This window comes from Aphelocoma coerulescens, chromosome 7 (assembly GCF_041296385.1).
Source record: "Aphelocoma coerulescens isolate FSJ_1873_10779 chromosome 7, UR_Acoe_1.0, whole genome shotgun sequence".
Taxonomy (NCBI): Eukaryota; Metazoa; Chordata; class Aves; order Passeriformes; family Corvidae; genus Aphelocoma; species Aphelocoma coerulescens.
This window is the reverse complement of record NC_091021.1, coordinates 23202522-23226525: the sequence shown is the minus strand read 5'-3', so window position 1 is coordinate 23226525 and position 24004 is coordinate 23202522. Positions and strand designations below refer to the sequence as shown.

The following is a 24004-nucleotide window of genomic DNA, read 5'->3' as shown; positions in this document are numbered from 1 at the left end:
GTGCATGCAGAGGACACAGCAAGAGGGTCATAGATACTGCCTGTGTTTTGGTAAGTTGTTTGGAGGAAGATTGTTTAATAAAGAGCAAGCTCTACCTTGGTGTCCTAAATTATATGAACTTCGTGTCTTTGGAGAATATGTTCTTCACTTACTGTATCTCCCACTTTCACACGAGAGCATTTCCTCTGATGTGGAAAAAAGGTCCCATTGTTACAGATGGCTGTGAAGGAGAGATTGAGCCCTTCTGTCTCTCCCAGGATCTCCAATTCAACCTCAGACCTCAGCTCCTTCAAGGAAAAAAGTGTGAGATGAATGGAGTGATAACATTGGCACATGCTGCCACTGCTCCACATCTGTGTAACATGGACTGTAATTTATCCTGACTTACACAGGAGCACACTCGTGCTTTGGCACTTTGTTTACAGAACTCTCTATTGCAAGAAAAATGCGGAACGAGCAAAATGATGCAAATGCCAACAGACCCAGCTTTCAGTGGAAAGCAATGGTGGCATCACTTTAATATCCGCTCACAGGGCTTATTTCCTGCCCTTCCAGGAGAACAAATTCAATGTTTTATTAAATCACCTTTCATCACTCTGCTGACGGATGCAAGTTTTCTTCTAGGTCTGGACTTACTGAGGAGTGGATTTGCATCCCTGATTGCATTGCTAGTCCATTGCTTTTCCTGATTAGCCAAACTCTGTCAATATTGCTCCCTCCCTTCCTTTCTTCTCACAATAGAAATTCCTGCTTCGTGAGCTGTTTGTGCTATTTTAACCTGTATTCAACAACTTCCCCATTATTTAAATCAATTTTTTCAACCAAACTTTCATTTTGAAAGTCACAAACTGTCTTCCTGAACTCGCTCATACTAGGTATTTATATTTTAAGTCTTTAAAATGTTTTATAGCAACTTTGCTTACACAACCTTAATCCAAAGCCTATCACAGGCCACGGGGAAATTCCCTATGACTTCATGGGCCTGTGGATCCAGTAAATGGAAATTTTTCAAAAGTACCTCAGCAACTGCTAAGAAAACATCTCACTGACTTGACTTTGTGCTCATGGAAGTTTAATTGCTTGCAAAATACCCCCTGCTCTTCAATCAGAGCACAAGGAACTTGCTGACCTTACTTCAGTGAGTCATCCTACTAAAGGTAGTAGGATGACTCACTGGAGTAAAGGTCTGGTGGGGTAAATCAAAGTAAAAATAGAATAGGTATAAACCTGCATAGACAACTCCCTGTCCTTTGTACATGTTCTGGATTCCTTGGAAACTTGTCTTATTATTGTAAAACTGTGCCCTGGGCATCAGGTTTGTAATGTTGGTAGCTTTGGGTACGTCCAGATTTCCATTTCCATTTGATTTGGAGGTAGGTGCTTGTGTCGCTATTGAAACAATGCAGAGTCATAGATAATAATTTGTTTGCAATAGCTGGGCTCTCCCAAAAGGACCCAATACAGAAAATCTCCAGGTAAGGCTGTGACTGTGGGCATGTGCTTATGTTACTGGAAGTATCACCAGTAGTCCCTTTTCCACCAGCTGCAAAACTATAAGGTACAAACAGAGTGCAAATGTGAGAGAAAATTAAATGCTGCTGAACACCAAATTGTAATACTTTGAATTCTGGAGTCTGTATTGGGTCATTTGAATGTGCCTTGCTGTTGTGAGAGATCAAATTATTCATCTTACACCACTGAAAATGAACACAAACTGTGATAAATTCAAGGGTTTTAGATCCTAATATCTGTGAGCACTTCTAATGATGTTTTAAAACTACTAAGCTCTCTGGCCATAGTTTGAGGACAAATAGCAGTTTAGTGAGCTTCAAGCCGTTCAGACAGAAACATTTGTGGTTCAAAATATTTTCTGAATGGAACAACAGACAAAGCAGTGCTACATACTTGTGCCCTTGTGTTACCTGTCCTTTCTAATACATAATTTCTTTGTTCTCATTTTTGTGTAAGTGCAAGGATCAAAAACAGGAAAAAAAAAAAAGTGGAATTTTTATGAAATTTTAAATTCTTGGAATGGCTTTAATCAAGCGGCCTGCTATCTGTCACAATGCACTTTAGCCTGCAGCTCTGCAACACAAACTTGTGCAGAATTCAATGCTAAACAAAGCAGGCAGAAATATGCTTACAAGAGAAAATGAACCATACTTGGAAGGAACATGAGAACTCCTTGCAACAAATATTTTGACAGCTCAGACTTTCTTAACTTGCTTACTTCCTCTCTGAGGCTTTTAAATGGCAACACATGGCGAATGGCATTAGCAAACCTTGTGTTTGCACAGCAAGTAAACACTCAAAAACACTTCAAAAGTGTTAAAAGATTTAGCTTAACTCTACTCCCAGGGGGCAAAAAGTTATTTATTCCTTTTCTAGTGAGCAAAGAAGCAGAGACACAGGACATTGAATTGAATATCATGAAAAGTTTCTAACAAAAGTAGCATTAGATCTGTTTTGCATGTGATTTTCAGCTGTAGGTCTCCTGTCATTTCTTTCTTCACAGTCAAAAAAAATTCAGATACTTTTACTCCTGTCAAATAAAGTGGTTTTTAATGCTTCCTGCTTGGAAGATTTTCAATCACGAAACAATAAAATTGTTAACCTTTAAGGTTAAGTGTAATAAAATGGACTTTGGGAAATTTTGAGTGTGACATGTTGCTGCTTGTACACTTTTTACATCTTGAAAAAAATGTGGGATTTTAAGAACCTACGTGCAGCTCTGGTGCATGGTCCAGACATGCTGTGCCTGGATGAGGCGGTGACGAGTATGGCCCAAAGGCAGGACCACCCTTCCTGCAGTCCCCTCCCTGCCACTCTTGCAGTGCAGCAAGCACAGAGCTCAGAGCTCCTTCCAAACCATGCCCGTGGAACAGATGAAAACAGGATCAGATGAAACAGCTCAGGAGCTGCATCGTGGTCACCACTGCCAGCTCTGGGAGTTGCTCTGCTCAAAGCATGCAGCAGCTCAAAAGCTGATAAAAAGCCAACAGAGCCAGGAGGCTGAGGACAAGAGACAGGACATCATTTCACCTTTGTATAAACCTCAGCGTGTCCTGTACTGTGTATTGCAAGCTCCTATGGGCTCCTCATCTCAGGAGGCACTCATGAGAGTCAGGGAGGGTAAAGAGATGGTCAGATAAATTACCAAGGGAATGGAGCAGCCAAGGAGAGACTTAAAAGACTGGCACTGTCTAATTTGGAGAGAAGATTGGGGGTGTGGAAGGTGTCTCAGTGACACAATATTATGAAATCATGAAGGTACAAAGATAAGGTGAATGCAGAGCTGTTATTCACCAAACCCTACAACACGGGAATGGAGGTGCACTCAGTGAAACTTTAAGACATAAGAAGTAAGATAGGAATAAGAAATAAGAAAAATGTACCTTGACACAGTGCAACTGAACTCCTTCTTGTCATAGAAGGCAACAGAGGCCAAAAATATCAGCAGGTTCAAAAAGGAGAATAGGAAAAAATCATAGGCCACAGGAACATAAGCAGATGCTATGGAGAAGAGACAAGGATTCACTTCGCTCTTCACATTTTCAGTATTCCAGTGGAGCATCATTCCTCACTTATGTTACAGCAAAGGCACCAGGACACAGCCCTGGGACAATTTTTGTGTGTTTTTCCATTACTTACTGACAGTAAAATGACATTTTAGCTGTTAAATGTAGGAACCTGTGTCTATACATTAGACTGCCAGCTTGAAGAAATGCTGATAGGAACCAGATGTGACTAGCAGCAGGTTGGAATCCAGAAGTGAAATCCTGTTGCCACTCAAAAGTTTAGCAATAGCTTTGTTCATGAGAAGATTTCCTCGTCCATGTTTATTACAATTTGTACACTCCCGAGATTAACCCCGAAGTTCTCTCCTTATATAATTTTCCAGAAAATGAAGAATCTTCTGGTATTTTCCATTTCATTAAAAAAAAAATCATAGTTCAGCAATTGTATTGCTTTCATTGCTTTTATAAGAGTTAGAAGACTTTGGTTTCCTTCTATCACCAACACCAAAGTAATTTTGGGACAGTGATGATTGTCTTATTCAGGCGATAGAAGGAAGCACAGAAAAAAAAGTAAGGGAAGAAACAGAAGTTATTTGCAAAGTTATTTGTCATTGTAGACAACTGGTAGAGCACGTTTTTCATAAATATGGGCTGAGACAGAAGAGAGAAATCTATGGTATATCAGCGTGGATGTAAATTAATGTATCTGTGCAAAGACCTGTGCAACTGCCTAAGAACATTCCTCTGACAGAGGAGAACCAGGCGCCCAGGATGCATTTTACAAACAAAGCTCTGGAGAGCAGCGCTGTGTTTATGTTCCTGACATCGTTACAGTGTTTCTTTGTATTACCTAAACAAACCCATTCAGGTCCTGGCATTACCTAAATAAACCCGTGCTGGCTCCTGTGTTCCTCTTTTCAAAAACCTCAAAGCAGCCTCACAGGGGCAGCACCAAATTGCTAAAGCAGAGAAGAGCACTGAGCACAGACTAGTGTTTTTTCCCCACAGATATTCTTGCAAAGCAATTGTTTGTCTGCTCTGGTAGTGGCTACCAACACAGAGAGACCTGAGTCCCTCTTGAACCGTGGAACTTAATATAAAGAAGGCTGAAGAGTAGGTGTAAAATACAGGAATATGAAGAAGGCAATGCAGATGAGACACTGATTTAAATTCAGGATTCCAGGTGAACTAAGGACTGAGAGAAGGTTGTAGGAATTTTGTTTCTGTGCTTACTTAATCCTCAGAGTGAACAGTTTTCCTGTTAAGGTCAGAACCTAACATAAAAAATGTTGTAACCAGTTCATAAAAGAAATCAAAGACACTTCTTTTTACCATACTGCAAACCAATGTTGAACATGTAAACATGAGGGAAGAAACTGCATTGTAACCATCTTACCTCATATGCAGCAATGATCAACTGGAGGATATTTCCAGAATCCTTCTGTAGTCGTCCAACAGTAGCTCCAGGAATAAGCTTTGCATAATTCTGGAAATATAAAAAATTAATTTAAAGCACAATGAAAGTCTAGGTGACAAGGAGCTACCACCTAAGAAAACCCCAAAGCCAAACAAAAAGTAAAGACCAAACCTCAAAACAAAAATGAAAGAGCCCATAACAAAACCAAGTACATTGAAGCCAACTGAAATAAATGACAGCAACATTTTCAAGAATTCTTGCAGTCTCCATTGCACGTCTTAATGAAAAAGTCAGATGGAGAAGAGCTGGTTTCATTTAAAATTCTTTGAACATATATTGCTAAATCACCTCTATGTCCTTGGAAGTTTGATACTATAGTATTCTTCAAGCTCTAATTTTTCAAATTTAGAAGGAAGATACATTTTATCAACGGTTGTGTTTTTCTCTAATAAAAACATCCAGAAACATTCAGCTGCTCTACTGTTGCTGCACTGCTCAAGAGTCTTGGACCCTACATTCAGCACCTGCAGTCACTTTTTTGTCTTTGCACATGTAGCTCAGTGCTCTGTGGTTATGATGGATTGTATGTTGAATTTCTGTTAATAATATAGCACCAATTTAGCAATTTATTTCCATGATAAACTTTATTTTCTTTTTGCATTAAATTGCATTGTGACACTAACATGACATCTGACAGCTAGATTTCAAATACGGTGAATTAGAATTTGTCTTGCCTGATTGTTAACTACATGAAATTCCCTTGCTTTTACCCATGCCTTTGGTAAACAATGTGTTCATCATTCAAAAAAACACATTGTAGCACTAGTTTTCCTTTACACATTATCATATCAATGCTGTTATTTTAAATAAAAGTATCCAGAGAACTATTAATAAACATGGTAATTTGATACCCTTATATCCTTATTATACTTCATATCTCCCAAAGCCCTATGATTACTTTGTTATTATGTATGGAATGGTCGTCATTCATTAGATTTCTCATGCTATTGTAAATCAGTGGGATTAACTGCATTTTAGGTTACAGCTGGCATCTTTGCATTCCTGACTCCTCCTGTGATTAGTGCAGTCTCAAGGATTCTTGGAATATTGAAACTCTGTTTCGTACATGTGGACCTTTTGTGAGAAAAGATGATAAACCTGGAATTTAAAATATAGTCTCCTTTAATCTGTGGTATGCAAAACAAACAGCAGGGATATGCTGCTCTGAACACTTCAGTTGATCTCTCCTCTTTGAACAAAAATTTTCTGCATGGTGATACAAGGATGGCGTTTCAAGCCCAGGCTGAGTGTGTGTCTCTAGTCCATTGGTTAAACCTTACCTCTTAGCAAATATTTCTGTTCAAGCACTGCCAAGGTGAGGCAGACAGGTGCTTTTGGGGTGCTACTATTGCAAAACATCCAAAGGATATCACAGAATTTAGTCCTTTGGCAAATATTCATTGAAAGGTGAACTGCCATTTTATAGGGATACTCTGATTCAAGTAAAGGAAATTTGACAATTATATGTTTGAGCTCAGTGGGGTTATGTCTATATTTTAGCAGTGTAAATGATAGAAGAATTTTCATCATAGTGTGCCACACCAAATACATAATTTGAGATTCTGTATGAGTGTGGAGACTAGAGTATTTTTAGTTCCATTTTCAGCAGTGCAATGCAGTTTTAAACCCTAATTTTCAAGTTGTTTCTCCTATGATATAAAAAGAAATAATTAATCCAAAAAAGAGTAATTTTTGTTTCAAAAGAAATGCTGCTTATTCAGGACTAAAGATGGAGTCTTTCCCTTATCTAAATTCGAATATGTTTTTAAAGAATTCTGCTGGAAAAGAAATAATATCAGCAATAGCAGCAACTACTTCATGAAAGCTTATGGACTGGTGTTTTCTTTTATACAAAAATATGATTTTTTAAACTATAATTATTATTGTCATATTCACAGATGCTTTTTGAGTGAATAGCTTTTATAGAATGAAAACATCCCCTGCTGTTTTGGCAAGACTCAGCTGAGACTAATGATGCTAAAAGTTAGACATACATTAATATATTATAGAAGACCTTTTTTTTAAAAAAAACCCCATTCTTTTAAAAAAATAATCTCAAATTATCACGGCTCAGTGAACTTTCTCTCCTCTCTTGCATTTACTTTTGAGTGGCTGTATAAATGTTTCCACATGACTGCTTCTGAAGTTCTTGTGGTCAGGGAGAGCATCAGATCTAAATGATCTCTTGAGGTTACTGTGCAGCAGCTTTTTAGCTGCGTGGAAGGTTCAAAAGAAACACCAGCTCTGTTACAAGCATAGGTGTTCTGTGCTTGTGCCACCCCTAACATTTGTGTGTTAGATAATAACACACATGTAAGTGGATAAACTGAAAATTCAGTTGAAGAGGATCAAGAATATTACATGTCTGAATTATTTTGGGCTAAATTGTTGGGGATTATACAGGGCTAGAAATACAAAATGTATATTTGACAGTCTGAACACTGCACTTAAGACTAATGGAATCTATCAAGTCTATTTAAAGAGGTGCTTTCTAAGTCCTCACAGTAATTTTAATGTAAGTTTTCCCTGAGAACTCAATTATAAATAGCAATAGTCAGTATTGGTATCTGGTATAATTAGATGTTGAGTTCAAGTAGATTTGAGATGAGATATTTGGGGAGAGTCTTTCCACCTCAAAGGATAAATGGAAGGGTTTTCTGAGGGACACTACAGAATCTCACTTGTGGAAGCTTTACAAGAGAAGTGAAACACCAGAACTTTTAAGGGTTTAGGGTCCTCTGCCATCACTTCCAGGCTCCCTGAGCAGAGGCCGTACCACGAGAACAATTCTCATTGTCTTGCTTTGTTCTTTTTACATTCTTAAGCATAGATACTGGTTATTTACATTTATATTACAGATTTGCATCACAGAGATGAAAACATGGCAGTATTTCCCTGTTTGCACATCCTACATAGACCCTTGAAAGTATATTTTACTCTGGAAAAACTGCACTGTGACATTTGTATATGACTTTTGTACTTGCTTTGACTGATTTTTTACATCACCTACAGGACAAAAAGCAGACCATAACAACTACAGCTATTCAAATAAATGAAAGAAAGCAGTATTAAAAGACAAAATCAGAAGATAAATCATATTCAGTGGGATTACTACACACCTTATAAGATAGAAGATTGTTGTGCTTTCTCTTTTCAAACAGAGAAAGTAACAAGAGCAAATCATTCCCTAGCTGGGTTCACCATGATTTGTACTTTTTGTTAGCTATGAGCCCTTGTTTAGTGTTCCCCACAAACAAAGGGTGCCTCTTGGAAACTGATACTGACATAAGACACTGAATGGATACTGAAATAGAAACACCTTGATAAGAATGCTGGTGGCCAACTCTGAGGGTGACCACAAGCAATTTCCAAGGTAAAATACAGTGCCATCAGCAAGAGAAATGTTTCTTTGGACAAAGAAAGGTTCTGTAAATCAAAGAGGTATTTCCTACTTTCCTAGAACAACCATTATTCATGAAGCACCTATTAAAAAAAGCACCTATAAGGAAAAATATTTCACCTGTCATTAATTGGATCTATATTAAGAAATTGTTGAAGCCACTGCATTTGTAAGTGATCAACTTCTACTGCTATCGATCTAAATTTTCATGATCCAGCTCAGTGGTCAATACAGTCTTCAAAAAAGCCAGGCAGTCAGTGCTTCAAGACTCAGAGTGTTCCTTCCCTTGTCAAGGCTGTAACCTGAGAATCAGCTTATGAAATTTGTGACTCTTTGTCACTTTTGTCAAACGGCTGGAGCATCAGTCTTACTAAAAACAGCTCCAACCCTGGAATCAGTTGCAGAAGTACTGGGGGGGGGCGTCTTCCCTGGGTTACACAGAGGACAGAAATAGAAAACCATCCTACCGGTGACTACCTCAAGGACTCAGCTGCTCTCTCTTTTTCCCTCCTCTTTCTTTCCTATTTGCCATGTGGTAATCACAGCAGAGAAGCAACTCTGCTCATTACTGTACTTCTGGTTTTAATACAGAATGCTCTACAAAGGCTTCTCCTTCAGAAAGCCAGTCTTATTGTATCAGCAGGACCATCATTATTGGCTACCTCTCAACCAACCTGAATAAATTTGGAGGAACATTTTCTCTCTGCTTGTCCCTTTTCACACAGCAAGATGTAGCCAGGCAGCCAAGCTCAGGCTGCAAAACCCCTTATTACCCACAATGAACTCCTCTCTAGAATTTCTTTTAGCATGTGAAGATCTTTTCCCAGGAGCAGGACTGGACAGAAAATGAAATAAGAATTTCCAATATCCATCTTATTTTATCTTACAGGGCTTTTGCTCACTTTCACTGTAAGAAGAGAGAAGCAGCTGTTGGCAGCTTCACCTCAGCTCACAGCTGGAATGTCCAATGGGTCAAAAGTAACACAGGGCTGCTTGTAGCTGTGGAGGCTGAAAACAGATGCCTGCACAGAAGACTGATGGAGCTGCAGGTATGAATGATATTCCAGTTGTTGAAAATATGGATTTTGGATATCCATATCCACTGCTTCTCTGCTTTCCCCTCTCTCTTGGCTCCCATTTCCCATGACAACTTCGTACAGCAGGAAATCACTTCACTGAATAGGATCCTGCCAGTCCTAATGCCCAAAATTCCTGTAATGAAGTGTTTTCCTTCAGTAGTCATGAGGAACAATACATGAGGAAAGAGGACTTTGTCCATCATCTTTTTTACTTTTTGTCTTGGCACTGGTGTCCTATCAGTTTCATTCAAAAGAGTCACAGAAATAAAGAAAAATGAAAAAAAACCCCAACAAACCAAGATCTCAGAGCTTAGCATGAAGATAACTGCATGTTTCAGGTATATTCTTGTTTTATAAAAGTAAGAAAAGATTCAACTCTCCTCTAGCCTTATAAAATACAAAAGGCTAATGACAATAATTACACTGAATAGTTTAGCAATGCATAGCTTGTCAATCCTTGATTTAAAGGACTAGTGTGATTCAACTTGAAATCCAATTTAATAGTTACCTTAGAACACCAAAATCAATACATGAGGAAGCACTTAAGCAGAAGAGCTTTCCTCTGGTACACAATTTCCTTGTTATTTTTATCACATGAATATCTTGTAGAATTCAGTCCTGAGTACTAGAATTACTCCATCAGCTGTGCAAAAAGGTGAAATTTAAAACAAATACTGGCAAACTGAACATTTTAGTTTACTCACCTCATATATGTGAACTTGCTCATTTGTTACAGCAAAAATTAATAGAACATTGTTTTGCATGAGTTTGTCAGTTAATTGTCCAATTGTGGGATACTCCTGCAAATAAACAAAAGAGAGGCACATCAATCTGTTTCTCACGTGCTTCCAGTGACTGTCTCCCATGAAACACACATTCAAGTGATCATAATGAACACTTTGTTCTCTGTGTGGTATAAACTCTAATTAGGAATACGTGTATACAAAATAAAAGATAGCACATCTAATTTCCTCATGTTATTTTTAAGGAAAACCCTCTGTGAAAAGTACAGAGCCAGATTCCACAGAGGGAGCTTGGCTCAGTAGCATCTGTGTTATATATTTATATTTAATCCAAAGAACAACACTGCACCAGAGCAACTAGGCATTTTCCTACAATGAACAGCACAGTGTATATATTCAGTATTTCTGAACACTGAATCTTCAGGTAAGTTCTTCTACAGGAACAGTGTCCCACAAATTCCTGAACTGGACCTGAATTCACACCCTTTCAGGGAACATAGTTAATGCAAATCTTGCCTTCCCTGCAGAAGGAAATAGTATTTAGTCCAAATCCATGGGCTTTCCTATTGCAGAAATCAGATTTGTTCTTTTTTTTTTTAGTTATAATCTATCCTAATTCTATACAAACATGCTGTTCTCTCTTGACTGAAATGAACAGTTACAAATAAAACAGATTATGTGAAATATCTGGATTCCCCAGCTTTTACACATTTCAGTGCTATAATTCACTAATTTTCTAAGTTGTTTGTGTTAGTCTTTAAATTTCCAGGATGTGAGAGTGTACAAAATTCATAGTTAATTACCAGAACAGTTGACATGGAATATTCATTATTGTGGTCCAAATGACAGTTCCCATCATTAGGAATAACAATCCCTGCCAGTTTGCTGTCCATCCCAAAATGGGAATCAGCGTCACTCACAAACACCAGCAAATGTAGAGAATCATTCCTCCATCCAATTTTTTCCTGTCATTTAAAACACATCAGTTTAGCAGGCTATACTGCATCACAACATAGAAAAACAGCAAAATATTTGGAGAACAGTGTCTCAAAATAAATTAAGAGCATCATTCTCAAGGAGGTATCAAAGACAACATAACATCTCTTAAGAGATTATGTTCATTCCATTGTCTTAGGCTAACATTTTTTTTCCCCATCCCTGTGTTTAATAACATGGGTTGGCCATGTTCATGTCAATCTGCTTACTACCCTAAACATAATTAATAAAAAATATTTAAAGAGACAGACCCAGTAATTATACAGGTATTTGGGCTTATTTGTCTCTGGCAATGAAAAGGAAATTTAGACTAAAATATTGCAATATGCAGGTTTTACTTGTACAGCCAAAAGTATTTTCACACAAACTTCATGAGGCTCTTGGTTTGTGTTAAAATGTTTCGAAAAATAATCTGTAACTTTGAAATACCAACATGTAATTCTAGAAGATGTAAGTTATATATGGAATAATATTACACTTAGAAGTTTCAATTACCTTGCAAACAGCTGCCTGCATAATTGCATCGAATCCTCCTTCTGGAGTGTCTATATTAGCAGAAATTCGCTGTCCTTTCACAATTTCATTGAATTTTTCAGCATCATTTGTTAGGGGCAAAACATGTTTATATCCGAAGGTGGGTAAGCACTCGTATGGTACACTTCTGCAAGAATTATGGATAATACAGAGTGTAAAATCACTACAGTGGCTACTTCAGAGGCCTGCCTGGGTTGGTTTTGGTCTTACATGTCTCATCTGTGCCTAAGAAGATTTAGTAAAAAGCATAAGATAATTAAAGAGCATCCGGTGACTTGAGCAATGTAAAAAATCTGGATAAAGGCTGGGAAATGCCTCCTGGAGCTGCCAGTTACCAATGTGCCATGCCCCCTGCTGTGCCTTGATTTCATATTTGGAAGCATATTGGGATCTGCAGTTCCTTAATGGCATTCAGAGAGAACCACCAAGGTGCTGCAGGTTGCAGAGCACAGGTTCTCTCCTACATAGGTTAGCTAAGGGCTAGGGCAGCCTGGGGCTGGGGAGACTGCTAGACCTTAAGGGGGAAAAAAAGCAGGAAAACAGCATTGATGGCTGAAACTGGTATTCTGTGATGGGTTTGAGTTTGCAACTCCTTAGTATAGTGTCATAGAATTCTTATATATATATATATATACATATAAGTATGCTGCATACCTTTTTTTTTTTTTGACATATTAAGCACATTTGTAACTAGCAGCAAAAGCTAAAAACCAGAATCACTCCCAGATTCCTCTATCCAAATAATGTAAGATGCAACAGAACAATGATCAGAGGGTGAAATTAGAAGAACCAAATCTTTTTTCACACACTGACTCATTTACATCTGGAAGAGGGCAGAGTTTCCAGTGAAGCTGCTGAAATTAATTTTAGCCTAAAGTTGTGACTTAGTGTTGGCATGCAAACAGGTGTTGGGACTTTCCCTGCCTACCTGCAAGGGTTGTTTATTTCTGCAGCTGTAGTTTTGATAAATGGTGAAACTGGTTTTTCCACAAAAGATCCAAACCCCAGTCTGAAGTTGCTTGTCAGTTTTGACATCTCTTTGGAAAGAGTTGAACCCAGTTCTTTGATTGTATTCAGATCATCATCCATGGAAGCTGAAAGATCCATGAGGTAGTAGAGATCAATTGGATAATCTTCAGTCTGGCGAACCTTGATCTGGATTGTTTCTTCATGTCCTATTAAGGTCAGGGAAAGTGGGATACAGATCAGCACTTCTGTGCAGAAAGTACGAGCAATGCCAATTTCTTCATAAACTTCTATATGGTGACAGTTATCTGGTATTTTAAATCACCAGTAGCATTAAATAAAAAACTTCAAAAATTGTCTGTCAACCAAAAAATCTCAAATAAGGGTCTGAAAAATTAAAAGTAGTTCTAATGTTTGGGGGTTTTTTCTGAACAGTTCTTCAGTAATGCCATAAGCACAGAATTAAAACTGATTGCTATAATGTGAAAAAATATGAGAACATCCCTTCAGCAGTATGAGGCTTTAGAAAATTTAGATATAGAACTAATTAAAACTGGAGGCAGAACTTTGGGGTCCTATCATATCCTTTAAAAATTTAAAGAAAGTCAAAATGTACACGGATATTTTATTCTCAGTTCCAGCACTATGACCTGACCTAGCTGAATGTCTGTGACTTTTTTTCATTCCAAATTTTCTTCAGGAAAAATTCACATCTGAAGGACCCCAAGGTAGGTCTGGAATGCTACCATAAATGTCACTGGTACCTTTTAAATCCTCAAAGCAAGATTTTATGTTGCCTCTGAGACAGTGTGTTTGCCAGACCAGCAGGGGAGAGGCCCAGGAGCTTGGCTGGGGAGGAGCCAGGGGCTTTCATTCTCTCCCTGCCACCTCACTGGCAAGAGAAGAGGGGAACTAAAAATATATATCCTTATTTTTGTGATGTACCCAGCACTTCTGAAAGTATTCTGAACTCAGTTTAACCTAGTTTTCATGCAATGAGTCAACAGATAATTTTGGACTCAACACAGATTTTCATCTTTAGTCGGTCAAGATATTTTTTAGACTGTTCAATCCAAGAAGCTTCAGTTTATCACACTGTCTGAAACAAAATACCCCACACCTATAAGCTGTGACTTACCTGGTCGCAGCCTCAAAGTTAATTTTTGGGGAGAAATCTGTGTGATGTCAGAATTGTTCTTCTGAGATGATGCAGTTAGGGGATCATTTCTGTGAATTTCTACTTCTGAAATGGGAAACTCAATCAAATTCAACTGGCATCCTTTGGACAAAAGATTTTCCAGGGTATCACACCTCCCATGAATTCCAGATGAGTCTGTGTAATTCTAATGCAAACAGTAGAAGGAAGGGATGAGTTAAATATTTTTACTGACTAGCCGCCAGCACCTGCTGGACAAAAGGTCAGTCCAATGCAGGGAATGGAAACAAAGGTGCAAGTTTGTGCAAACTAGTGCAGAACTAGATCTAAGTGGCACAGAGACCCAAATTTGCCCTTCATGGCTCATGTCACACAGGTGTATAATTAATGTAACTTACACTGTCTTGTTATCCTGGGAGAAACTGCTCTATTGTTGGGGAATGGGAATTGTGCCACTCACTGCATTTGGCTTCTCACAGTACTGGGAATGATAACAAAAAGCCCCTCTGAGCCACTGGTTTTTCTATCACAGGATTATGCTGTAAATTTATCAGTCTTTCCTAGACAGTTTTGAATGGCTGATGGAAAGACATCATTTAATAACAGAAGAGGTCTTGCTGATAATAAACTCCTGGACATTTTGTGACAAACTGATTGTGGGCTACCCAGTGTTTACTGGTTATTTTTTTCTGACCTACTCTTTCTCTGCAGCTCTCATTTAACCTGTTCACTGAAGCAGGCATCCAGTCCTCGTTCCTCTGCCTGGTGCCCAGCAATGACCACAGCCTGACCCCACGGTTCCCCAGCACCAGCGGTGCTCTCGGCATCCACACATCTATATTTGGCCCAGCATCCTCCTTGACCTTCTCCCATCCAGAGGAAATCACAAGGCTATTGATATCTCACAGTTTATTTTTGTTACTCAGCATTGATATGCATTCCTTTCCACAGCACTGCTACAGGGTGAGTACTAACCTCGCACAGGGTGAAGTCAGTGGTTTCTTTCACAAAGGGTAAAAGTAACCATTCTGTGCCTTGTTACCATTTCCCAGAGCTATGCCTAGAGTTAAGATCCTCAAAATCAGTCAGCTGTCTCCTGGAAACTGCTCTGGCCTGCAAGAGGTTTTGACCAAAAACCTGGGCAATGCCTGGCAGAACCAGCTCTGAAGCATTCAATTCCTGGCAGATGGTCGTGGGCCCATACCATGGGGCTGCTGCTCTCTCCTAGGTTTGGGCAAGCAACCCATGGATCAGCCATTAAGCCACAAATATTCTCTGAATTCAGTCACTGAAAAACTTCCCATGCAAGACAAAACAAATTTACTTCTAACCTATTAAAACCAGAACTATGACCCTTCTTTCCACCAAAACATCACCCTTCATGCCTGAAAATTGTCAGGGATCCTATATATTTTGGTGGAAACAATGTTGAGGCACCTGCTGGGAGCAGTGGTTTATTATTCTCCAGACTGAACCTGATGCCTTTGCTCAGGCAAAACTCTCACCCACTGCATCTTGAATACAGTGCACATAAAACACACCATTGTAGCATTACAAACCTTTCACAGGGAGATCTGTATCATTGCCTTTAGTTACACACTTTGTCACTTTTCAAAATGTGTGGAGAAACAACCTCATATTTCAAATACAAAGTGTGCTCTTATCCTACAGAAAACAGCGGTTTCTTTGGAGGTGCTTTTGTTTGCTCTGACACTAAAGCTCCTATGTCTTTTGCAATTTTGGTGTGCTTTTCTCTAGCAAAGAAATGAATGAGCTTATGAATAAAGAAGAAAAATCATGTTTACTGCACTGAAGTTTTCAATAGTTCCACAGTTTCAGTGTTTTGGTCTTGTGATTTTTTAAATAATTAAATTATGTTTGGCTCTTTTTTTTCCCCTGAAAATACATGGCAGTAGTCAAAATTACATGATCCAACTTCAATAAAATCCTCTTTTATAGTAAAAATATAAAAACTACTGCAAACACACAAATGTGGGGGTTTTTGACCTCCATGGTAACATATTTTGCAAATGGCAAAAGATGTCTTTTTAGATTTTTTTTAAATATGCAGTTTTGTCTTTGTTAGCTATTTCATAAAGCACTATGTTAGTCCCATGCTAAGTGTCATTTTGCTATACACAAAAACAATAAAAACTTTTAGCAGCAAAGGTGCAATCCAGAAACTAAAATGAAAAGGACTTATTTTATTTCTCTAGTATTTCTGTCAAGTTTTTAGTTCCTGTAGCTGACTATCTTGTTAATGCTAATGAACTAAGAGTTAGAATATTTACTGTGAAGTGGGGAGAGATTATTTAGCACCATTTATAGGAGAAAGTTTTAAAAGCAGAGATGTGAAGTCACTTGCCCAGGGTTGCACTGAAAATCTGAAACAAAGGTACAGGAAAAAAATCCAGATATATTTTTTAAGTCCAATGTTTTACCAAAACACATCTATATCATACTAATTATAAAGCTGACATTATCATCACACTTAAAATCAACCCCAGATTAATAATTTCCATATGCAAGTTTTACATGTGCAAACTTACACACTGCTTCTACCTGCAAACCTTCTGTTCACAGTGTCTGGCTTGGCACGTAACCTGTACGATACAGACTGGCCTCTGGCTTTGTGGCTGGTGCTTCATTATCAATGCTGGGAGTGAGCCAGCCCTCAGGCTGATGATCTGAGACCCTCTAATAGCACTTCTATTTCTGCCTTAGATTTGGAAGGTTGATGTTGTTGTGGTTTTTTCAAACAAACAAACGAACAAACAAGCAAACAAATGCCCAAACAACCACACTCTGAATAGCAGACCATCTAGAGTAGATTAAATTCCACTTCTGATCTCCAGGAAGGCTTCACTAAGCACTGCATGCATTACAAAACCATGGGCTGACCCTATTAAGTCAATACTTCATCACTCGGAGTGACTACAAAGACTTCAAGTCTTACTTTGAAATTTTTTTTTATCACTCTACCTCTTGCAAACACCAAGCGCAGTGTGGTCCAGAAAGCAAACAATCTTCACAAGTCACTGTGCTTTCCTGAGAACAGGTCCCTGAATTTAAATCCAAGAAGACAAAAGACAATTAATAATGCGCTTAATCATTCAATTTATGAAGAAACTTGTCATTTAGAGAATGTGTGTGGTGGAAAATGCACACATTTAGCCATATTTAGGATTACTGATAAAATTCCTTCTTAACGACAGTTCTATTGGTAAAAGATTAACTCTCTAATAAAGATTAAAACCTCAGAATTGCTGGCAATTAACATACCTCCTTTTGCATGCTTTACGGGTGGCATTCACGTAGAACATGTTAACTTGTTTCCTCCACTGCACCTGAGAGAGTGTTACATGTGTTCCTGGTGTGGTGTAGGTAAGTAATTTCTGAAGTAACCAGAGATGTTAAAAGCACAGATTTAGCTCACATTGTAAGCTTAAAATTGCTTCACTCAGCTCTGTAGATACTGGATATGATTTTTATCCATTGTGTAAGTACCAGAGAAACACTCTTCATATGTATCATATGAAAGTTTCTTAGCAGATCAATCTGTGATTAGTGTAAACAAAATTGCTCGAACGTCTGTCTCTTTCAAACCTGTTGTGCTATGTAACAACCACCAAATAGTAGATGAATTGGCAATGCAGCCCTACAGCAGTCTGTCAAAAAAAAAATCATTAAATAGAAAGGAAAGATTAAATACAGAGGACAGAAAGCTATTTCGTGTCAACTTCAAGCAAGAAACAATGCAGAATGGTTTTGAAATGGATCTCCCTGCCCCTGAGCCTTACCTTGCACATAGTTATTTCTTTGCAGAAATAGGAAACAGAGGCAGAGCAATTCAATCCCCATTCGTTTTCAGTGCTGGCTGCGTGACAAAAAAATATTAGCTTGTTAATTATCGTCTGCGTAAAGGTAGAAAGTCGTAAAAACCATGCATTCCTGGAGGGTAAGTTTTCAGATGTCACGTACAGCAGATTGCAAGGAAACTTCAACCCCAGCGGGATGGATCATGAACAAAAGTGAAAACAAGGGCTACCTGGGCAGGTAAAGAGGACAAGCTGAGCACACAGTAACGTGAACATGGTTATCACTTCCTTGTTTCCCTGGACTCCTTATAAGGCATACGGGGAAAATTCATTCAGGTGAAGACTTCTGTCAATCCCAGTCACTCTGGGTCCTAGAGCAACCCAGCCAAGAGACCGTGTTTGTCCGTGTACAACAACCCTTTAAAGGCTCCTTCAAATAACGCCTTTAATTGTTCCCTAAGGGAGTGCATTGAGAGATGGATCATTAAGATTGCCAAGTGAGTATACCTGGAGAGAAGTAAAAATCCCATTTTTTCAGATTTCCTGATGTGGAGGGAAACTCATAAAGGCAATTGTGAAAAAAAAAAAAAAACAAACAACAAAAAACCCCCAAAAAAGCAAAAACAAAAAAGTAATCACAGATTAAAGCTGAGGACTTGGCTTCAGTACTTCAAGATACCAAGTACATTGATTTTATAACATTCCAAACTGAAAGGAAAATACTGCAGTTGTGGATTTATTTTAATATCTAGAAGGAGGAATAATTTCATTCACAGTACAGCAACTGACTTGAAAAAAAAGATCATGTCAACTTTAACTCTGTCTAATAAGTGGCTGAATATTCTACAGCACAGACACAACTGCATAACAAGTTACTGCTATCTCTCCTCCACCTTCCCAATCTGAAATGAATGCAAAATATGTCTTTCTTACCACCATATTAAAAGGAAATAAAATACATTATTTCCAGATTTCATCTCTTCCCATCTTTTATGGCCTGCTATTGTCTGTTTTGAAAATCATTTGTTCAAGACAAATCCCATCTTTTCACAAGGATTTGCAATAGTGAAAGTAGGGATGGGTCTGTATTAGTTAAACTCAACATGCCTGAAACATTCCTGGGCATTGAGGCCAACTGTCACAGAAAGACCTGAGTTTGTGATTGCAAATCCCTATTGGGACTATTCTAGCAACAAAATTGTGCCCAGAAATTTTTTGCAGTGAGTGTTAATTGGAAGAGGTCAAATTCATGCCAGGGAGAATTTTAACAGTCTAATAGCATAGACAATCTCATTCTAGTGCCTGGAAATATTCCCAGGCACATCCAATTTTACTAGTATTTACACAGACTATGGGTAGGTTCAACAGCAACTCAAACTGGATTACATCAGGACTACCTTTGCTCTGCCCTTGTGTTCCCACCCCTTTGCTCTTACTAGTCAGTGTTCATGTCCAAACACGCTGCCTTTCAAACTGATCCAACTAAAATCCAATCACCTTCTGGGGGAAGATGGAGGGCTGTTTTTCATCTGGGTGTGTCCCTTGAACCCTGTGGCTGCCAGAGTGCAAGGCACAATTGGCAGGAAAGGTGAGAATATGTTAGGCCAAATGTAGCCCAGTTTAGGTTGTTGTGGAACCATATCTTAACATTTCTATTTACAACAACATTCCTAAGTCTCCTTCAGCCACTCTCTATGCCTCAGAGTGCCCTTTGTAAGGCACTTGTTCAGCTACAGCAATTTCCTGTGGCATGAAAAAAGCATTGATTAGATTATGTTCCCTCAGTTTGTGAAGACAAAACTCTGTAAGAACACTGCCTATGTAACTACATAAGGTCAAAACGAAGTGGAATCTACTGAAAGTGTTTGTTCTTGCTACGAAAAACATCCTCCTGTAAGAAGCCATTCCAACATCTTATCTCCCTGGGTTTGACTGACATTTGTGTATGTGTCCTTTAATATTGTTACTATGTCTACAGCCTTGCAGAGCTCCAAAATCCAGTGCTTTCCCTGTAGAAGGGTCACCTTGTAGCTCTCACTGGCCCCTGGTAACATAACAACACTCCAAACGAGGTACTCACAGGGCTTGGTGGCAGTCCTTCAGCCACCACAGCGTACCAGCCACCAGCAGTGTCTCAAATTAAGGACCAGCCAGCTGAACAGCTGGCAATTAGCAAATACTTAGATTCAAGATATCAAACTTTGAAGTGTAGAGAGAATTAATAATACAGCCTACATAAAATTTACAAATTCTATTTGATATTATCAGTTCCCCATTTGCTTGTGAGCTAATATTTTATATAGGTCTTGGCAAGAATAGCATGGCTGGAGGCTAAGTGCCTGCCTCGGAGTGGGGTGACTGCCAAAGACTATCTGAATAAGTCTTTCCTGAATAAAATAGCTAAGTTTCTGCAAATTATTCGGAATAGACCTCTCTGGATTGTCTGGAGAGAGCAGAGAAGGAAAAGGAAGTAGCAGAATAAATAACAACAAAAACACACAGGAAAAAAAAAGACAGCAGAGGCCTAAGAGAGGCCTTGAAAAAGAGACAGCATGCACCAAGAGTAAACCTTGGGCAAGGTAAGAATACCTAGACAGGAAGCTGACGGATGATTCTTGTTTTGAAACATCACCTGTGATAACTAAAGGTAAGTTGACCAGGAAATTCCTCTACTAGATCAATGTTTTATTGGCTTTAATTTTCACTAAAAGAGTACAATCTCAATCTAGAGTGGCCATGCTGGTGTGGGAAGGGTGTGTAAAATCCTTTGGGGTCGTGGCATTGCTTGATTTGACAGCAGGGTTCCCCTTCTTCATAAGGTTTTTAGTACATTCTGCTTCACCCACCCAAATTAAAGGCATTGATTCAATGAGATACACGAAGAAGTAGTTTATAGTACAGAGAGAACACAATTATTATTGTCTCCCATCAGCCACTGTATCTTCATTTTGGAGCAAATTCTGGTCTCTATTAAATCAGAGTTACAGTTTTTTAATGACACATCAGAACAGAAAACAGCTCTTTATCATTCAGTGTAGGCAATGCTGAACAATGCAAGTCTTGCCCCATTCCTGGCATGAATATAGCCCTGATCTCTCAGCTTCACACACAGCCCAGTTTTTAATTCTCAGTGATCTACACGCTCACACCCTGAAAGCCTGGAAAAATATGGAACAATTTTAAATCTGAATGTCCCCTGGATGAGATGATTCTCAGAATATTTACAAAGGTGCAGGGAGGCACCCCTTGCACTTGAGAAAACGTTTCTCTCTGTTTTTGAGATGGAGTCTGCCTTCTCTCTACCATATTTAGCTCCTCAACGCATCTTAGGTCAGAAGCAGATTGCTTTGTGCTTGAAACATCTGGTGACTTTATTCTCTCTCTGGTTTGTTTTTCCAATCAAATCCTGAAAGCTCCTGACAATCTCTAGTGGGGAATCAAAGTAGACTTTAAAATTTCAGTCAAACTTTTTAACCTGAAAGGAAGTAAGTGAAGATTATACGCAAGTTTACAGGCTAAAACACTTCTCTCCCAAAGAAGACCTATGTTCTATAGCTGTATAGATGAGTGCTTCCATACTCTTGGGCCAGCATAAATGGAAAGCATTTTCTTTGGACAGTGTGGACAGAAATATATCCCCCAGCAGCCTGATAGACCCAGTTCCAAAGAACAGCAATGGCAGATGTTTCAGAGGATGCCTGTCAGTTTGCTAAGCAATGAAGGCTGAAAAAAGTTTCCAAGCTTGAAACTTTGGTTCATCTCTACAGAGCTAGAGATGATTTGAGTATCCACACAGCAGTGTGAGAGTTCTGCAAACAGGCCAGCCCAGCACAGAGAGAAACCACACATAAGTACTGCAATGACACTGTAAGGACTATCCTGTCTCTGCTGCAGTACAGATCTGGCAGTGCTTTAGGGAGAGCTGGCAAAACCATTTCAAGAGGAAGTGACAATCCCTAACAAACAGTTGTATTTAATGGGGAAATTCACAGTGAAGGTGAATGTAACAAATCAGCAACTTTTACTTCTTTTTTTTGTTGTTGATACATCTGCTCCCTCCTTCTTTATTAATCATCATGGTGGGAGATGGGTATTTCTCCAATAGAAAATGACATCCATCCAAAGAAACTGCTGGAAGCATTTGGGTCCTGTATGAGTGACCTGGAGCCTGCTGTAAGCAAAGATCTGAACATACAGTGGTGGAGCTGCTTCATTTAAGCTCCTGTGTTTTTTGGGTGTACTAGTATCATATCCCATGAGGGGTCTAGGACCAAAACACTGCCACAGAGCCCACTGAGATGTGGTGTCTCCTACTCTCCTCTCCAAGTGCTGTTTGCAAGCATGGCTACACACAATGGAGAGCAGTATTGGAAGCAGAGGAGTGTCTGTAGCCAGTTCTGGAGGGTCACAGGAGATGGAGAATCACGTAGAGGAAAGGAATTTTCCCCTCCAGCTCTGAGCAAAACAAGGTGTTGGGAATTGGTGACTCAAGTTGTGATTCATGCTTTGGTCTCCTCTTGTTCCTGGAGCAGCATGCTGCTGTTAGATGAGGGCAGGGAGTGAAGTCAACAACCTGCTTCTGAACAGAGGGGAAGAGGAGGAAGGAGGAGGAATTGCTCACCAACTGAACAGTGAGCAGCAGACAGGAAACTCAGGGTGTTTTCAACTTGTATTCCCCTTGCCCACAGCTCTGACCTGGCTGGTTCCAGCCGAGGGCGTGAGCAAACCTTTGTTCTCAGTTTTCTTGGCATGGGTGCGCAACGTGAAAGATTTGTTTGCTTTTTGGATTTTACTACATTGTCACACTCAAAGAGAAATATAATCAAACCTCTGAACTGCAGAAGGGCTCAGGGGGAACTGGTAGGAAAATCAGCTGGCATCAGACTGTCAACCAGCCCACAACACTCAAATTGTGCCAGGGACTTCCACACAGCCCATCAAATCTCACCTTGTCTTCTGTTTGCTTTTCTTGATTACATGGTACCCCTTGCTTTCCCTACACTATAAAAATGTGGGGCAGAGGCAGCAGAGCAAGCACTTCTCAGTGCTGGTGGCCGATCATGCTGGGGGTGGGAACTAAACTGAGTGCTGACTCCACAGCTCCTCAGACCCCTGCACTTTAGGTGAAGAACTTTTCATAACTTTCTTTGTTAAGATTACTGCTAAATTCAAACCAGACCTGCGCTCTCCATCACAGACAGGCCAAGGTGATGGCCTTGCTATTGCAGCAGCACCAAGGGAAACAGAACCCTTTATCACAGCCCTGCACCAGGCTGGGCTTGCTTTTGGAAGACTGTAAGGCTGGGTAAACACAATGTCGTCAGGCCCGACCACCCATATGTAAATTCTAAACTATGGAGCTGGGATTAAATCACTTGTAAAAAGTGATTCTGCTCTGGTTTTACACACAGAAAATAATTTTATAGATGATCTTACCGTACTTAGACCTACAGAGGTACATTGCTTAGCTAAAACACAGGGTTTGAATAAGGTTATTCTAGAATAACCAAAACAGATAAGAATGCTTAACTTAGCACCCAAGCAGCTACTAAATACTGAGGAAAATGGGCTCAGGTATTGCATGAAAGCAACTCCATTTCTGAAGTTTCCCAGCAGCTATTCTGGACTCGGCCAGTTCGATTTCCATTTACAGACACCCAGCGCTCAGGCCACTCATTCTCGCCAGTAGCTGCAGTCTCTTTTTGAGAAAAGAGCAGAGTTTATGGTTTTAGGAGCCTTTTGTGCAGCGTGCTGCCATCTTATGGCTACTCTGCTCCTCTGGAGTAAAAAAATGAGTATTCTCAAACTCATGTAGGAAAAAGGTGATACTAGGAGTCCTGTTAACTTAGCAATATTTTGCTTTGTGACTTATATAAAAACCTTTGGAGATGTTCACATCTTTGTTAAACAATTTATTCACTTCTTATATTTGAATAATTTTGTTTGCATCCTTTTCTCAAATCCCATCTCTCACATTAAACAGAACATTACTTCCATTTTCTTTGCTATAAGCTTGGTTAAAAGCTTCTGAAATGTCAGAAATTGTGCAATATCTTTGTCAGTGTAAATTATTACTGTATTTTATAAATCTTGCCTTATTCTTATGTGTTTCTTCTGAAAGCAGGAAGGAAATTTAAACCAACAGTGTCTGCTCACATGGAAACAGGGATATTGGAAAAACAATATTGTACAAAATGATTAGTACTTCTACAATTCAAAGTACTTTTCAGAACTGTAGATATTATATATATCTAATAAACCCATGCAAAACAAGGAATATGTAAATAGGGCCGCCTCTAAGTAAAAATAAAATCAAA

At 39.1% G+C, this 24004-nt stretch overlaps 1 protein-coding gene across 4 annotated transcripts in view; it reads right to left on the bottom strand.

The window, feature by feature from the left end:
* Positions 1-24004, bottom strand: part of ITGB6 (integrin subunit beta 6) — a 49950-nt gene that overhangs the window by 16647 nt on the left and 9299 nt on the right. Inside the window, exons 1-10 of one of the 4 annotated variants that reach the window (XM_069020836.1) lie at positions 17918-17978; positions 17670-17746; positions 16852-16931; positions 13852-14056; positions 12676-12922; positions 11709-11874; positions 11021-11182; positions 10179-10274; positions 4915-5004; positions 153-287 (exon numbers count right to left, since the gene is read on the bottom strand). In XM_069020836.1, the coding sequence (XP_068876937.1) occupies positions 153-287; positions 4915-5004; positions 10179-10274; positions 11021-11182; positions 11709-11874; positions 12676-12922; positions 13852-14056; positions 16852-16931; positions 17670-17730 (1242 nt within the window). In that variant the 5' untranslated portion in view covers positions 17731-17746; positions 17918-17978. The other 3 variants (XM_069020835.1, XM_069020834.1, XM_069020837.1) reach the window with 3 other exon arrangements.